Consider the following 15,399-nt stretch of genomic DNA (forward strand, 5'->3'; position numbering starts at 1 on the left):
GGCATGTGGGATCTTCCCAGACCAGGGCTCGAACCCGTGTCCCCTGCATTAGCAGGCAGATTCTCAACCACTGTGCCACCAGGGAAGCCCCAAATTTATTTTTCTTTTAGTTTTTTTGAGATATAACTGACATTCAGCACTGTATACATTTAAGGTGTACAGCATAATGACTTGACTTACATCTGTTGCAAAATGATTAGCACGATAAGTTTAGTTAACATCCAACATCTCATAGATACAAAAAAAAGAGAAAAAAATGTTTTTTACTATGTGATGAAAACCTTTAGGATCTACTTTGCTTCTCTGTGAACAAGAATCATTTGCATTCCTATTAGTTTTCAACAATTTAGAGCTGTAAAATAGCTCTAAGACAAGGGAAGAGGGGTCCCCTTGACAATCACATGACCCCAGAAGGGTCCGCTAGAAACTCCCTGAATCCCACTCAGAGGACACCCGGAAATTGTTTTGCCCATTTCCAAGTCTTTTAGAGTTTCCATGACAGTCTCATGCTCACACACGTTAGGCAGCTCATGATAATAGTAACAGTGTTTTATAAAACCAGTTTTTTTCCTCTGATTATAAAAGTAATCCATGTTCATTGTCAAAAAATTGAAAGATGCAAAAAAGCACAAAACAGAAAAGACAATCGCCTGAAACCTCTCGTCCTTCCCTACCTCTCCTCTCCCAGACCTGCAGAAGAACTTGCTAACATTTTGGTTGATGAATTTTCGCAAATGGGATCTGTCCATATAACCAGCACGCACTCAAGAAACAAAGCATGACCCCCCAGCCCAGAAGCCACCTGTACCCTCTTCTGGGCACTACCCACCACGCCCAGGGCAGCCACCCTCCTGAACTCTGACAGATAGATTGCTTTTGCCTGTTTTTAGACTTTATATGCATGGGAGTCCTCAGATAGGTGCTCTTTTGAGTCTGGCTTCTTTTGCTGAATGTTTTGTTTGTGAGATCCATCCATGCCATTTTTAATGCTTGCTCAGTCTTTGAGCTTATGAGTGGATCAATACTATCTGTAACTGATTCCCTATTTTGGACTTGTAGGTTGTTTCTAATTCTTCACTAATCATAGAATAGAAACCAAAAAAACCCCACTTTTAAAAAATAGCATTCATATATATTTCTCATTTGGATCCTACAAAACCCGGAGTCGTAGCCTCTTCAGTTTGAAGGAAGCTGCCCATGTAGCGTATGGATCCCTAGGAGGTAGTGGGAGAGGTGTTACCCCCTTTGTCATTAAGGATTCCAAGGCCAAGGGTCAAGGAAGTGAGGTGCAGGAGCACCCCGAGAGTTAGGGCAGAGCTGGGCTCTGACGCGGGCTTCCTGCCCACGGTGCCGCTCTGTGGACCCAGCACCACACCTCTGTCCTGCTGGCCAGCTCCCTGGCCCCAGGCCTGAGTCGCTCGCTTGCTTCTTCCCATGTCAGGCTGTGCTCTGAATGACTCTCCCGTGGGACTGGCTGCCTATATTCTGGAGAAGTTTTCTACCTGGACCAATCCAGAGTTCCGAGACCTGGAGGATGGAGGCCTGGAGAGGTGAGACCCCATCCACCCCTGCTGCTGGCACCACCTTCCTCACCCACCTCCCTCCTCGCCATCTTCACCTCTGCTTGCTTTATCCGGGCGGGATGGTCAGCAAGTTCCATCTGCTGCTGGATGTCCCACAAATCCTCACCCTGTGGCCAGCCTAACCCTGATCTTTGGAGGAGGAAGCTGAGGCCCAGAAAGGTCTAGCCTCACAGTGGAGGGGTCAAGAATAGGATGCAGGGCTCAAGAATAGGATGCAGGGCTCAAGACTGTTCCGCTTGCTAAGCAGCCTCCTGGGACCGGGGCGTCCAGAGGGCGGCAAGAGCCTCTTTTTGGCCAAGACGTGGGAGCAGCCCACGGCCCCTCCCCCCTGAACCCCGGAAGAGCCGGGCCTCATGCCCGAAGGAACGCATGCTCTGTGGAAGCCGGTCCTGCAGGGTGGCTGCAGAAAGAGTGGGGAGGCCGTCCTGTCTCCCGAAGCCTTGGAGGCTGCAGCCTCGACAGCGCAAGACTCCTGGGTCCCTGGTCTGACTTAAGCTTCATCAAGGTTGGTCTTGACCCACCTTCTCCAGGGCCCATCCCTTTTGTTATTCCTTCAGAGACACAGAGAGTGCCAGATACAGTGCTGAGATGTGGAAAAGAGTGAATGGATCTGGCCCTGGAAGTAGGGACTTTGTCTAAGCCATGCCCTAGCCCCAGCACCTGGAACAGCACTGGGCATATAGTTGGTGCTCAGTAAATATTTGTCTGATGAAATGAGCTCTAAAGATACATGCCGAGGACTGTGGGGCACAGAGAAAGGAGGATTCACTTTGTTTAAGGGACGGGGAGGGGAAATGACTGGGAGAATCTATTTGATCTGGGCCATAAAGGATGAGTAGGAGTTTGCCAGGTGGAAAGGGCGAAGAAGGGAATTTAGGCAAAGAGAGAAGAGCAGAAGCAAAGGTTGGAGTGATTAAAATGCCTGGTGTACTTGGAAGGGGTAACTTGTCCCGAGGCTGGAGCAGGTACAGTGGAGCCAGACCACAAACTCATTCCTATAGGCGGGTCCTCCAAGAGCCTCACCCTGGGATCTGTCTCCCCCGCCCCACACTGGGCAGCACCCAAAGGTCAATGGAGTGCCACCGGGAGCACCTTGGCGAGGGGTCCGGCCCTGCTCCTTGCACACAAGTACCTGGAGCCAGATGTGAGGCCGGCCAGACCGCCCGTGGGCCTCCCCCTTCAGCTCCTGCTTGGCTGCATACCAGGAGCACCAAAGCTTTGAGAAGGGGACACACGTGATCAGATCTGTGTTCTATAAGGGACACAGATCTTTTTGCAGGAGGGTGGAAATGGTTGCTGTGGTAGTTTTCAAGCTGTGGTCAGAGCTGTAGGGGAGATGGAAGCACTTGGCCAACTTGCCAAAAGCCAGTTCACCAGTTTATTTATTTATTTTTTAAAATTTATATATTTATTTTTGGCTGCGCTGGGTCTTCGTTGCTGCACACAGGCTTTCTCTAGTTGTGGTGAGCGGGGGCTACTCTTCGTTGCGGTGCACGGGCTTCTCATTGAGGTGGCTTCTCTTGTTGTGGAGCACGTGCTCTAGGCGCGCCGGCTTCAGTAGTTGTGGCGCGTGGGCTCAGTAGTTGTGGCACGCGGGCTCTAGAGCGCAGGCTCAGTAGTTGTGGCGCACGGGCTTAGCTGCTCCGAGGCATGTGGGACCTTCCCGGAGCAGGGCTCGAACCCATGCCCCCTGCATTGGCAGGTGGATTCTTAACCACTGCGCCACCAGGGAAGTCCCAGTTCACAAGTTTAAATGCTTCTTTTAACTGTTCAGTTTCCATTGACTGGTTTTCATTTTGTTATCAAAATTGCATTTAAAAAGATGTTCAGGACTTCCCTGGTGGCGCAAAATGTGGTTCTAAGGATAAAAATATAATTGACCAACTGCATCTAAATAGCTGAAGCAAACAAGTAAATTAAGCAAACTGACCATTTTTGGCCAATTGGCTTCTGATGAATCAACGAAGCTAACTGCATACAGCTGAGGAGCCCGGCAGGCGGAGCAGCAAATGTTCTTTACTCCAGGCAGCGAGGACGGGGTGGGAATGCAGGAGTGAGGGCAGCAGGGCTTGGCGGGGACACAGAGAGGCTGCGCTCATTTTCGTCGCAGACACGCCGAGTGGGAGATGCTGGCAGATTGCCCGGGCGGAGGCGTCCCCTTGGTAACTGGGCTCACAGGTCTGGAGCTCAGGTGAGGGGTCGGATTGGAAGGAGTTATTTCCACTGTTCTCTTGGCGAATTAGTAGCTGGAGCCACAGGGTCGATCTCCTCAGACAGAGAGCAGCAGGCACCATCCGGGGATGCTGGGAGGGGCCTTACTGGCTGCAGGGCCAGAAGCGAGAGTCTGGGAGGACAGACCTAGTGAGAGGGCCCTACCCGCGAGGGCTGGGCAGCAGGGACAGTTCCGGTGTGCAGGGTGAGGAGGCATGGGAGAGATGCAGGGGCGGGAGAGAGAGGACAGGGGTATGGAGGGAGGGGAAGGCCTGAGGGCATTCGGGGTTGTGGGGGGCGGCGGGTGACTGACGTTGGTGCCTGAAGAGGCAGATGGAGGCATTTAGGGCCCAGGACAAGGGGGCGACAGCTCTCCTCAGCCCCAAATCTGGAATCAAGCAGGGAAGGATATGGGGGGCGGGAGCTGTTGCTCCGTGAACTTGGATTTCCTCAAAGAGGAAGGCAGGGCAGGCGGGAGGCTGTGGGTGAGCACACGGCCGTCAGGACCTTCTGAGGAGGTGGCAGCTGAGGTTGGAGCGCGTGGCGTCAGTAGCGCTGGAGTCCCCTCACGCCTGTGGACTGTCGGGTGGGCTCAGGGTGGCAGAAGGCCCCCAGGGTAAGGGCACTGAAGGGGCGAGGGATGTCAGGGGAGCGAGAGGGTCTGGGGTGCGGTGGGCAGTTATTCCAGGGCCGAAGGGCAGATGCTGGGGAGTGGAAGATGAGTTGGGGAGCCGTGGGGAGATGGAGGCCCAGGAGGCACAGCCAGTGGAAAGCAGCAGCTGACGTGGGCAGAGGGGGGGCCATGGAGGGCTCCGGGGGCTCTGGACGCAGGCCGGGCTGAGGGAGCCCAGCAGCAGGAGACGGAGAGGGCCCAAGGGCCGGGTGGGCCCAGGAGGAAGTGGGGCTTTCCAGAGTCCACAGGCCACGTGCTCCAACATTAGGTACCAAATGACTATTTCCTTCCAGAGTGTGGGGCTCTGCAGTCTGGGTGGGGTTCACCTGCTCAGCAGTTCCCAGGCTGGAGAAGAAAAGGGGTGTCCCATGCTGAGTGGGTGTGGCGGGTCTCTGCAGGACCCCATGGCTCCCTCCTGGGGTGACACAGGTTTGGCGGGAGGCAAGCTGCGGGCTAGTGAATAAAAATGCCCCAGGAGCTGCTGACCCTGCCCTGCTTCTCCTGGTGCCCGGTCAGGACAGGATCAGGGCTTCTAAAGCCTGCCTGGAGATCAGGTTTTGCTCAGGGCCTGGCAGGGGTGGGCGCCCCTGAGGATGGTCTGAAGGTGGCCTGCACTGAGGTCCCAGGAGTGGGCACCACCTCTGAGCAGGGTTTGCAGCACCCTGCCCACAGACCTCCTGGCTACCCAGCAGTGACCAGCCAAAGCCTCTGGGTTCAGTTGACCTCACCTGCTTCATCCCTTCTGGCCTGAACCGTTAGGCAGATCGGGGAGGGGGTTGGCTGACACCACCCAAGATGACAGCCTGCCGTGTACATGGTCATCACTCTGCATTGCCTGTCGTCACGGTTCTGGTGACCCTGGGCCAGGCCTGCCTGTGGCACGGGGATAAGATCACCAAGCTGGCAGTGAGGCCTGAGGAGGGAAGCCAGGCGGGCATAGCGCCTGGCATACAGCTTGAAAGTGGCAGCTCTTATTTGTCATACAACTGCCCCTGGCACTGAGAGGGGCCTTCCGGTCTGCTTTCCCAGGAAGTTCTCCCTGGACGATCTGCTGACGGGCACGATGCTCTACTGGACGACAGGCACCATCACCTCCTCCCAGCGCTTCTACAAAGAGAACCTGAGACTGGACAATACGCATGAGGGGTGAGTCCGGCTGAGCCCGGGGCGGGGCTTCTGAGGAGGGTGCCTCCGAGGCAGGGAGCAGGGGGACGGCCTGGCCTTGGACTCAAGGGAGGACGTGTGATGTGGAAAAGTACAGCCTAGCCTTGGGTGCGCGCCGGGAGCGTAAGGTGAGAACACAATTGAAAGGTCAGGGGTGTTGGGAGAAATTCCTGTCATTAGAAGTAGCTCACGGAGGGAACACCAGGCCTGGCCCCCAGACATCCCGAGGGGCTCCCCCAGGGCCAGGAGGCTGTCCTAGGGTGGCAGTGATGGCTCTGGGACTTCCCTGGAGCCCTTTCCAGATCTCACAGGGAGACTCTCAGGCAGCAGCAAAGGGAAAGGGGAACAAAGGTGGGAGTTAGAGGCTGTCCCATCCCACCTCGGTGACACTGTCCAGCTGGGGCAGCCGTTCCAGAAAAGAGGGACCCAGAGAGGTTTGGAATTGAGGTGGGTGGTTAAAACCCTGGGTCTGTCCTTCTATGGCCCCACGTGGGTGAGTGAACTGAACCCCCAGCCCCCTGAACCCCTGCTTTGGGGGAGAGGGGGGCCAGGCCACAGCTTCCCCCTCAGTGGGATCTCTGTCTCTTCCAGGATAAAGGTCCACGTGCCCACGGGCTTTGCTGCCTTCCCTTGTGAGTTAGTACACGTCCCAGAAAAGTGGGTGAAGTCCAAGTACCCGAAACTCATCTCTTATTCCTACATGCCCCGTGGGGGCCACTTCGCTGCCTTTGAGGAGCCAGAGCTGCTCGCCCAGGACATCCACAAGTTCGTGGGGCTGCTGGAGCGGCAGTGACCCTGGCAGCAACCGGCTGTCACCTCGCAGGCAGCCCCTGCCCTGGCATGGCAGGCTTCCTCCTGACACCCGCCCTTTTCCCCGGAAGCCCCCAGTCTCCCAGCCCAGCTCCCAGTAGAAGTGAGGCTGGCAGGGAGGCCCCTTCCCAGTCCTCTGTTGGTGGAGTTGCCCCTTTTCCCAAGAATGTGCTTGCTTCCGTCCCCTGCCCGTGCTGGGACCCCATGCTCTCCCCTCCACACGCACTCCCCACACACTCTGTTAAGCAACAAGCATGGCTTTGGTGATAAATGATTTTCCTTCTAAGAGCGGCTGGAACAAGTGACATGTCGAGCCCCAACCCCACGTGGGGTGCCCCTTCCAGCAGAGCTGCCAGGTCTGCACTGGGGCTCCTGCTCCACCCTGGCTGGGAGAGGCAGGACAGGCCGTTGGGGCCAGCGGGAGGCCACTCTGTCCTCCCAGGTGCCCGCCCGAGGCAGCTCTGAGCAGAGGCAGTGAGGCCGAGTGACTGCCGGGGACCTGCCCGCCTCGCCTCAGCGGGGACGGAAGCGGCCTCCCAGCTCTGCCCACCAGCACCCATCACGCCGGCTTGTGCCTCTGGCAGTAGGGAGGCAGCTTCTCCGGCAAGCGCCCAAAGGTGCGTCCCAGCCGCGGGATCCCGTGGGGAGAGAAAAGCAAGAGGCTGCGCCCCTCCTTCTGTGGCCATAGTTCTCTCTTGGCTTCAAGGAGGCCCCGAGCACTGTTCCCTTTGGAGGGGACAGACAGATGGAATCAAGGGCTGGAGGCTGAGCCCCACGCACTGGGCCCCGAAGAGGCTGCATCTCACCAGTCTGGCTGAATGGGCGTTTTATTAGTGGTCCTCATCGTCCCTGCCAGCTGCAGGTGACCCTGACCCAGCCACGGTGTCACTGGCAACGTGACAGAAAAACACAGAACCATGGCAGGGATGTGGAGGAGCCTGGGGCGGCCCAGCACTGGCCCGCTCCCGTCCTGCTCCCTGCAGCTCACTCCTGGGGGGCGGGGGCAGGGGCGTGAAGGGCCTGATATCCAGAAGGGGAAGCTGGGAGGGACCCGGACCATCATCTGGCACCCATCTCAGGCCTGCGGTTGCTGCAGACTCTTTGGTTATCAGTTGCGTGTGTGCCCGGAGGAGGGGGGCAGTGTCTGCACGCTCAGAGGGAGAAGGTCTTCCACACGGTACCTCCCCCTCTTACTTGATACAGTCACCACACTAACGGGTTGGAGGAACACAGCGCCAGCACGCGATCCTGCTGAAAATCATCAGGGGCGTGCGTCATCCCGGCCACAGAGCCGGGCACTTATGCAGAAGGGGGACTTGGAGATAAACAGAGCCTCGGGCAAGCAAGGGAGAGTCCAGAGCTGCACATCCTCCCCTTACCACTGCTAGGACTAGAAAACACCACCACCTGATGGCAGTCCCGCACTTCCGCCTCAGCCAAGGGCCAGAGCCCCTTTCTGCTCCCATCGTTTTAGAGCTGTTGTGCTTAAAACAGGTGGAAAGAAGTCCTGACTTGGTTGAGGTTGGAGTCAAGCCACTTCTCCACCTGTGTCTCTTCCCCTCCCAACTCCCCGGGTCTGGACCAGCCCGGCAGCTCCCCGGCCCTCAGGCCTCCTGGCAGGCGGCCGTCACGCTGTCCGCGGGGCTCTGATCCAGGCACTGCCCTGGGACGGTCCCACTGATGTTGTGGATGGCACCGTAGGTCTGCTGCTGCTGTGGGGACAGGGCTGTTTTCTCCGAGGACAAGCTGTTCAGAATCCGGGGCACGTAGGACTGCCAACAAATGGGGGTGTTAGTGCTTGGGGGGGTGGGCATGAGAATCCCTATCCTGTTCCTCCCCTACCGCCCCGCCTCCCTCCAGCCGGAAGACACACAGAATGCTCCTGACGGACACATAAAGAAATAACATCAACCTAGGACGTCAGGACCTAAAATACGCCAACTGTAAATTTTCCTAACAGCCAGAGCAAATCAGAACACACAGTCACAGAGTTCTCGTGGTCATAGAGAAGAAAGCACACACACCAATTTCTCAGAGGAAACAAAACTCTTCCTGGCCCTGGATTCTAGAAGAATTTCTCACTTTATGTAGGAAACAGGTCTGTCTACACAGGGCAGGCTTAGAATGCTGTCAGTGGGACTTCTGAGCAGCTGACCGACGCTGTGTAGGTTCTGTTTCCTCTCAATCCCAGACTCCAGCTGCCGACCCTGGACCAGGCTGAGAATGAGGGATCTGCGTCATCCACCTGCCCTGTCTGGCAGGCATAGTCACAGGTGTGCCTCTGGGTAATGAATCTTCCTGAGACCTTCTCTGGGGCTGGTCCAAAGACAGACACTGATAAGAGCGCCTGAAACCTGAGAGGGAGCCACGGGAAAGAATGCTGCTGCTGATCTAGATCGGCGCTGTCCTGGCCCCGTCCGTCAGGCCGGCGGTCACAGCTCCGGGAGCCTGTGGCTACCTTCCTTTCCCAACCCCACCCTAGGAGCAGGACCCTGGAGGCCGGGAGCAGGGAGAACCAGGAAGGAAAGGAGTCCTGGTGTCTTTCTAACACGGTGCCCCGCTCCATAGCAGGTAAAATGTTCATTTGTTGAATTCAGAGGGGAGTTAGTGTGACACCCTCTTGGTGCCTAGCGAAGGACCTCACACAGGCAGGTGCTGGCGAAATGCTCTGATAAAGCTTCATCAAACCGCAGGGCCTTGCGATATGGCTTCACTAAAGGCCCAAGCTCACCAAGCATTAAATATGCAGACAAGGAAAGTGAGCAGGCAACTGAAACTAAGGGAGGTGGGTATACATCATGGCAAAACTAATTATCTTCTGGTGCCGGATGTGGCTTCGCACATGCAAGAGAAAACATCCAGAGGGACCAGGGATTCCTTCTCAAATGACGTTAATTCAGAAACCCGCCTGGCACGTGATCAAGGGACTTCTGTCTTAACAAGAGAGGGTCAAAGCAGGTTTGCAGGGCCCATCTGGTCGGGGCCGTTGCAGGTGCTCATGCGCGGCTGAGAACCACACTTACTGTGAACGGTGAAGGCACGTGGGCCCCAGCCTCACTTCCTTTGTCACTTGCCGATTCTTCCGTCTGCAGACAACAGCAAAAACTTGCGATGATAAACAAAACCGATCTTCCTGAACTAACACCCTCTAAACAAACAGACTATTAACACCCAGAATAATAGTACCAGCTGGCACAAAGCTCCCAGCGGCAGCCCAAGAGAGGACGGTGTGGGCAGGGCAGGGAGCAGGGAAGGGGGCAGGGAGGGAAGCTACACATCACACCCAACTACCCACGCCTTCCCCGTGGATAAATAAAACCTGGAGAGGGCTGTTGATCTGTTGATGTGGGAAGAGGTGGAGGAGGGATGGAGAAGGAAGCCACCATCTTCTCCTCCCACACCCTGGCTGGGCAGCAGTGGGGGAGGGGCCCTTTACCTTGTAGTTCAGAGGGCTGAGGTGCTTGAAGCATCCAAAGCAGGTGTAGGCCAGGCAGACCAGGATGGTGAGCAGAAGCGCCAGGAAGGTGAACAGGGTGAGGGGAGCCTTCAGACCTGGGGACAAAGGGATGCCAGCCTTGGCGGGGGGAGCTCACCCCTGGTGCAGGAACTGTGTGTGGCTTCTCTCTCAGGCCGGAAATGAAGAGAAGGCATCACCCACCCCCCCCCGCCTCCCACCATCTCCAGCAGCTGGGATGGTATCTTCACAGGCAGGAGCACAGAGAGTGACCCACTGAACAGCTGGCATTATCCCTGGTCAGATTTCAGGTACTGGGGCACCGAGTCAAAGGCAAGTTGCCAGCCTCCTTGCTGAGTCGGTTCCCTCCAGTCTCCAGTGCCCTCAGCAGAGTCACACATCTCTTCTGCCTCTTCCTTTTTCTCAAGAGTGGCAGTTTTCCCTCCGGCATGTCCCCACTGCCTCCACACTGTGAAGCGTGAGGACCTGGGCCCATCCACACCCGCAAAGAGCATCGCGGACTAGCTTCCCCCTCTCTGGTTCAGCCCCTTCATAGCTGGTAAAGGGACCATCTTCTCTGTAAGGCTGTCTGGGGCAATCGCCCTGGCCTTCCCCAGGTTACACTTGACCTCAGGATAGCTTGGAACTGGGCTGTCAGTGCTGCACCCAATCAGCCCTCACCCTTGGGGTACCACCTTCTGATTGGACGAGTTGATGCTCTTAAAACAGGAAGGGATTTGACGGGCTGGTGTGGATGCGGGAATAGGAGGCTGGGTGTTGCCTCCTGCCCTCCACCCCCGCCCTAGTCAGAAGGGCCACTCACCCAGGCGCAGGAAGGAAAAGAAGTAGAGCCAGAAGAGGCACAGGATGGGAGCAGCCAAGGCCTGGTTCACGGCTGCGAAGTGGATTCTCTTCTCCAGCTTTGCCGGGAGGTAGGCGAAGTAGAGGTTGTGCCGGTCGACCATGTGCTTGAGCAGGATGTAGATGAGGCCTGCAGAGCCAGGGCTGTGAGCTGGACAGCGGCTGGGCCGCAGGGGCCACTCTACCCCCTTCCTCCCGGAGGTGGCTGTTTGTGCCGGGAGCTGGGCTGGGGCTGCGGCTGGTCTACGTACACACGTGCATGTCCTGGCTCCTACTGTTTTTCCTCCTTCTCCTTCTCTCCCCCCGCCTCCCTGTCCACCTCTCCCCCTCTCTCCTCTCCCCACCTCCCCTTCCTCCCTCCCAGCCTCTTTCTGACCCAGGGAGTAGAGGCGTCCGTGCTGCTGTCCCCACGGAACATTGAAATTCTAGGACCATTCTGGGGGAAGAGGCGATTTTACACCCAGAGGCCTGGCCTCAACTTCCTCCCACGCTGAGCCCCCCTCCCCTTATCCCTCAAGGAAGGCCCGTGGAAGGAATCCATGAGAAGTGAGATTACATTTGGTGTCCCCTGTGGCTCCTTGGCAGCTTACGGTTCCTGTGGCTACAAGAGGCCCTCTGTTTGTGGGGCTCCATGACGCCCTGCTGATGGCTGTCCTGGGGTGCTCGGCCGAATCAGCCACCCACCTGCCCTGGGACCGGCCCCAGGGCCACTCACCGAACGGCACGATGATGGGGCAGGTGATGCTGTAGGCCATGATGACGGTGAAGACACACAGCATCCACGCGTACATGGCTCCAAACTCGTACTCGAAGGCCTGGTTCTGGGAGCGGGAGGTGGTGAGGGACTTAGGGGTTTGGTCCACCCCAACCCGCCTCCGTGCACTCCAAGCGGTCGGGGAGAACACAGTGCGGGAGGACTTCGGAAGTGGGAGCCTCACCGCGCCCCTCACCTCTCAAGGCCCCTTCTGTCCCTCCACAAGCCTCCTCCAGCTTCACCTGGCTCACACCCAGACCTCGAAAGGCACAATGACTCGTGTTTTCGTAGTGTTTCTCTTGTTCTAATCCTGTCTACACAGCAGGCCTGTGAGCCCCCAAAGGGCAGAGGGGGTACATCTCACTGTAGAATGACCCTCCACAGACTCTGTCAGACCCAACATCACTCCGCCCCTTCTAGCCGTGTGTCCTGGGCCAAGCACTTGACCTCCCGGTGGCTTAGTCTGTGCGTCTGCAAAGCAAGCTCCAGTAGCGCCCATCTCACAGCGGGCTCTGAGGATTAAATGACAGGATGCAGGGCTTCTCCTCTTCTGGTTCCCACAGTGGCAAAGGAGAATAAAAGAGAACCCCACACACCCAATCTAGAGAGTCATGGAACAAATGCCACCAGCCCAAAATGCTTTGACCTCTGTAGTAATCTAAGAACTTATGCAAATGAAGGTCCATGGGAAAGAAATGCATGTGTATGTGTGTGTGTGTGTGATCAGCCCGGTTAAAATGCAAAAAGCCCCACTCTCTCCTCCAGCCCGAGAGTCAGCGTGGAGGATGACGTAGCCAGGCCACCCTCACCCAGGCTCCTTACACCTCCTCTCCCCACAGCCCTGGGCCCAGGTGAGAGCGCCCGGCACTCAGCAGGAGGCTGGGTAAACGCGGGCGGCGGGGAGGCTCTGGGACGAAGGCGGCGCCCACCCCCACCCTCTGTACCTGCTTGATGTTCCTGCGGTCGGCGGCAGTCTTGGCCATGACCATGCGGAAGGTGTAGAGGATGAGGCCGGGCAGCCGCAGCAGCTCCATGCCGTTGCCAATGAAGGCCGAGGCGATGACATAGTTCACAAAGAAGGCTCCCTGGTCGGGCAGGAAGACGCACCTGGGGAACCACCGGGTGTGTGAGCTGAGTGCCCCGAGAGGGAGAGGGGCCCGTGACTGAGCAGAGACGGGACTCACAACTGACCACGGATTTGGCCATCTGGAAGTCACTGTCAACCTAGACCCCAGCTGGTTGGGTATGGGTGTGTCTGTCTGTGGCTGCCAGCTCCCAAGTCCTCAGTTTACCCAGCGAGAACCCATTTAAGAAAATTCATTCTATCCTTTCAGATAGCCATGGCCAGGCTTCCCTGTGAACAGTCCTTTGGAAAAGTCTATCTTGAACATCCGGGCCTACGTTAGGACTTAAAGTATAGTACAGTAGGGGCTGGGGATGAATCTCAGCTCTGTCTCTTAACTAGCTGGGTAGCCTTTTTTTCTTCAGCATGTCTGGGCCTCAGTCTCCTCATCTGTAAAATGGAAATAGTCAAATTTCTGACTCATAGCTTGTTTAAAGATTAAATGAATAAAAGAATCAAGCATTTAGCATAGCATCTTCTTAAATAACAGCTATTACTGTTAAGTGGGTTCGGTACAAGTTGAAAATACTAACAAGGACACACATTAGAAATAAGTTCAACTCCTCTCTCCCAGCGAAAATAATCCTGGACCAGACAGTCATTCTGGTTGCAGTGTTAATTATTATTCTCCTTCCCCCTTCCCCGGCACCACTGAGACCCAGCAGTTCCTTCTCCCCAGGCGGTTCTGTTCTCAGTAAGTAAGTTTCAAAGAATGAATGAGATTGCCACTAATTGAGTTTCAACCTAAAAGATTAACCACATTTCTGCACTTGTAGCACAAAGTGGGTCAGTTCCCCCGGTGCAGCCCCGCCAGGAACCTGTAGTGGTGCGGGGAGTCCACAGGCCCTGAAGGACAGACAACCCTCCCCCCCACTGCAGCCCCAGCCCCAGCCCCTGGGGGACGTGGGTCCAAAACTCAGCGTGGCTGATACTTACTCCAACCTGATAGAGGCCTCCGAGGAAGTTTTATCAAAGAGCCACCGGAAGAAAAAATCCAAACTGAAAGAAAAATGAATCCCGTAAGAACTCGTTTCCAACAGTCCATGTGATCACTGCATATGTTTTCATTTTTTTCTGCTTTTTTTTTAAAAAAAGGCCAAATCTCAAGATCTACCCTGGTTCTCTAAGATGCTACTTATTATACCATAACTCATCAGGGCCTGCTTTAACAGAAACTTCCTTCCTCAAAATAACCAAAGCCATGATCAGACCCTCTCCCTAAGTGGAAGGTCCATGGTAAGTTTCATTTTCAAGCTTTTTTTTTTTTTAAGGCAGAAAGATCATATCTCTGGAAGAATCAGTGGGCCAGCACAATTGCACACCAAGTGAGTGTGACAGGTTTAAATGTTGTCAGGAATTTGCAACGACTCCCAAACCATCTGCATTTTCTTGCGGACAGTGTTCTCTGTCGTGACCCTGGTTCTGAATTTAGAGCAGGAGGTGGTAATATGTACCTGGTGAGGCCCAGGGAGGGCAGAATCAGCACCATGAAGATCAAGAATATGTAGACCTTGGTCATCATGATTCGGTTTTCGCCTGACCTGCAGGAAGTCAGAGGTGAGCCCTCACAGTCCCTCAGATGCACCAGGCGTCCCCAGTAAGGGCCCTGCTGTATGCCCATCGCGCTGGCGGGGAGGGGGCATCAGAGACACCCACCTCAGGGGCGAGCCCCAGGGAACTCACTTGGTCCAGTGACGCTCCAGCAGCGTAGAGTAGTAAACGACGGTGGGCAGCAGGGCTGAGAAGGACCACAGGAGGAGGGTTGGGAAGAACTGGCTGATGATGGGGTCCTAGAAAACAGTCCATAGCAGAGAGAGCTGTGAGCCCTGGGGGCCTTGGGCCGTGACCTGTTGGCATGGTGACTCAGTGACCTCTGGGATTTTGGTCACTTTTGTCCCCTAGAACCAACGTTGTACCTGGTACAGGGTAGATAATGTTGGCTGAACAGACAATAACAGCACCTGACATTTGTACAGTGCTTTATTTTTCTTATTTTTATTTTTAAAAATTTTTTGGCCACGCTACGTGACATGTGGGATCTTAGTTCCCCCACCAGGGATCGAACCTGTGCCCCCTGCAGTGGAAGCACAGAGTCTTAACCACTGCACCGCCAGGGAAGTCCCTGTATAGCTCTTCAGAGCGAAGAATGCAACTTCACATACAACTGAACTCCACTTGTCTTACTGACCAGAGAGATAACCTCCTCCATTCCCTATAGAAAGCCAACGACGGACACCAAAGGAAGACAGAGCACTGACAGCCAGGGCCCTTCCCCAGCTGCCTGCCCACTCAGCTCCCACTGGCCCAGTCGTAGCTTCCCAGAACTGCTTCGTGTTTGTTCCCAATCTCATCTATGCCTGTTGTACCTGTTACTGCAATTACATGGTTCGATTAGCTTATTACCTTCTCTGATAAAATGAGCATAGCAATAGAGAGATTTCTTTGAAAACTAAGTTGGATACATTGGAAAGACTTGATAAAGGCCAATTTCTCAAAAATGCTGCTGAATTAGATGAGAGTGAATTAACTGTAAAAGACCAAGGGAAATGAAATCTAGGAGGGTTCTATACTTTGAATGGCTTTGCAAGTATCTCTAAGTTCTTGCTTGACTGTAAGAAACCAAAACTAGAATCACAAACAATGAAATAAGTGTGTGTTTTATATAAAGTACACAAAGGAGAAATCTTATCAGCAGATCCTTCCTCAAAAGAACAGGCCTTGACCATATATCAAAAGACTGGCAAAGGAATACACATTTAGATGCTT

The 15,399-nt window shown here is 55.2% G+C and overlaps 2 protein-coding genes across 6 annotated transcripts in view; one reads left to right on the top strand and one right to left on the bottom strand.

The window, feature by feature from the left end:
• The window catches only part of EPHX1 (epoxide hydrolase 1), a 40,457-nt gene extending 33,730 nt beyond the window's left edge, over positions 1–6,727 (top strand). For both annotated transcript variants that reach the window (XM_082344590.1, XM_082344591.1), the window contains 3 exons: positions 1,442–1,550; positions 5,497–5,613; positions 6,223–6,727. In XM_082344590.1, the coding sequence (XP_082200716.1) occupies positions 1,442–1,550; positions 5,497–5,613; positions 6,223–6,424 (428 nt within the window). In that variant the 3' untranslated portion in view covers positions 6,425–6,727. The remainder of the gene's footprint in view (positions 1–1,441; positions 1,551–5,496; positions 5,614–6,222) is intronic.
• Positions 6,728–7,250: 523 nt separating this feature from the next.
• TMEM63A (transmembrane protein 63A) overlaps positions 7,251–15,399 on the bottom strand; it is a gene marked incomplete at its 5' end in the record, with an annotated part of 31,103 nt that continues 22,954 nt past the window's right edge. For all 4 annotated transcript variants that reach the window (XM_082344556.1, XM_082344553.1, XM_082344554.1 and 1 more), the window contains 9 exons: positions 7,251–8,213; positions 9,465–9,527; positions 9,878–9,993; positions 10,719–10,886; positions 11,472–11,577; positions 12,455–12,617; positions 13,570–13,632; positions 14,088–14,174; positions 14,317–14,423. In XM_082344556.1, the coding sequence (XP_082200682.1) occupies positions 8,046–8,213; positions 9,465–9,527; positions 9,878–9,993; positions 10,719–10,886; positions 11,472–11,577; positions 12,455–12,617; positions 13,570–13,632; positions 14,088–14,174; positions 14,317–14,423 (1,041 nt within the window). In that variant the 3' untranslated portion in view covers positions 7,251–8,045. The remainder of the gene's footprint in view (positions 8,214–9,464; positions 9,528–9,877; positions 9,994–10,718; positions 10,887–11,471; positions 11,578–12,454; positions 12,618–13,569; positions 13,633–14,087; positions 14,175–14,316; positions 14,424–15,399) is intronic.

This window comes from Balaenoptera borealis (genome assembly GCF_965194805.1).
Source record: "Balaenoptera borealis genome assembly, chromosome: 1".
Taxonomy (NCBI): Eukaryota; Metazoa; Chordata; class Mammalia; order Artiodactyla; family Balaenopteridae; genus Balaenoptera; species Balaenoptera borealis.